Source organism: Carlito syrichta, unplaced genomic scaffold, assembly GCF_000164805.1.
Source record: "Carlito syrichta isolate Samal-C Ts95f unplaced genomic scaffold, Tarsius_syrichta-2.0.1 Scaffold169151, whole genome shotgun sequence".
NCBI classification, from domain to species: Eukaryota; Metazoa; Chordata; class Mammalia; order Primates; family Tarsiidae; genus Carlito; species Carlito syrichta.
Genome location: NW_007113247.1, coordinates 47,421 through 48,896, shown reverse-complemented (window position 1 = coordinate 48,896; position 1,476 = coordinate 47,421). Strand labels below are relative to the sequence as shown.

General features: G+C 62.9%; 1 protein-coding gene across 1 annotated transcript in view; it reads right to left on the bottom strand.

Annotated features, from left to right (window-relative positions):
• The window catches only part of ZNF575 (zinc finger protein 575), a 1,805-nt gene extending 619 nt beyond the window's left edge, over window positions 1–1,186 (bottom strand). The window contains 3 exon segments of the mRNA XM_021709201.1: window positions 3–47; window positions 547–645; window positions 1,110–1,186. Coding sequence (XP_021564876.1) covers window positions 3–47; window positions 547–628 — 127 coding nt within the window. The 5' untranslated portion in view covers window positions 629–645; window positions 1,110–1,186.
• Window positions 1,187–1,476: the final 290 nt, after the last annotated feature.

The following is a 1,476-nucleotide window of genomic DNA, read 5'->3' as shown; positions in this document are numbered from 1 at the left end:
CCCTGGAGCCGGCTGGCTGGGCTTCTGCGGCGGGCCCCGGGGGGGGGCTGGGGGACAGGAGGGCTGGTGGGCTCCCGGAAGCCGCCAACACTCGGCCTAGGCCAGGCCCTGCCACCACCTTGATATTCGAGCGGCCCTCAAAGTGTATCTGGGCAGCCCGAGCGTCAACTGAGATCCCCCAAAGGGCCTATGTCTGCTCCCCCTCCCCCGTGTATCAACCCGAGGGGCTCCCCAGGGCTACCCTCCTGGGTTCCCAAAGCTACGAAGGCATCCATTTCTAGTACCTTCCCAGGGATCACCCAGAAATCCCACATATCTCCCCCGCCCCCACGTCCCTTCTGTCATTTCCTGAACCCTAGCAAATGATCACCGAAGGTCCCTCGAAGCCAAACGGAGGATTCCCCAGAATGTCGCATTTTGGGGAATCCCACATGGTCATCACCCCGGGCCATCAAACTTTCGTCCCGAGATGTCCCCTCCAAATGCGATTCTTTTAGCCCCTGTTACTGGAAAATGCTTCCTACTCACAGGCAGGGCTACTTTCACCTCCTTCTTTGGTCACCAGGTCCTTGCCAGTGGGACTAGGATCGGTGGCCCCGGCCACGGACTCCATTTCTCGCTCCAGCATCTTGCTGGCACAGGGGCCTAGAGGCAGGGCGTGGGGGGGGGTGACGCCAGTGAATCAAGGGTCAGTCTGTTTAGGAGCGAGGTCTCTGTAAGTGTGGGGTTCTCGGCGAGGACCGGCGTAGCGGGAAGGCGGAGCCAGAGCACTTGGAGCAAGGCTACGCAAATCACACCCCGAGGCAGACCCTTTGCCACTTAAACCCTGAGCTGGAGCCTTTGGGCGGAGTGGGCGGGGCCTCTGCAGCCCTGCGGCCGTCCAGCGCGGGGGGCGGGGCTTATGCCCAGAGTGGGCGGGGCCGTCCCCATCAGACCCTCCCGTCCTGGGATGGGCGGGGCCATGCAAATCAGACCAAAGTCGGTTGCTTTGCGACTCTGACCGAGGGGGCGGGGCCTTCGAGCGGAGTGGGCGGGCCTCCTGGCCTTGTCCCAGGGGAGGGGCCTATGCGCTCGGTGGGCGGGATTTCACGTCGAAGAGGTAGCATTACCCGGCCTGTGGCTTAGTCTCAGTTCTTTGACGTCGCGTCCACCGCGTCCTTCTTGCTGCTACCTCTCATTCCCGGGGTGGAGTTGGGGCTGTGGAAGATAGAGGGGACAGAGACCTGGAGGAAGATACGGAAGGAACGTGGCGTGCATTGCGATCCAGAGACCCCCCCCGATGGACTTTTGCTCGGGGCCCCCTGTGTCTGGGACTCAATGCAGCTCTCGGAATCCTGGCATTCGGACACCAGTGCACCCTCCCCAGGCTCAGGCACCATGCGCAGTCCTTCCGGAACCCGGGCGTCCGGATCCCAATCGATCCCCCTCGGGGAGATTCTGGCATGTAGCCCCCAATCCGTTTCCGCGCCCGAACCC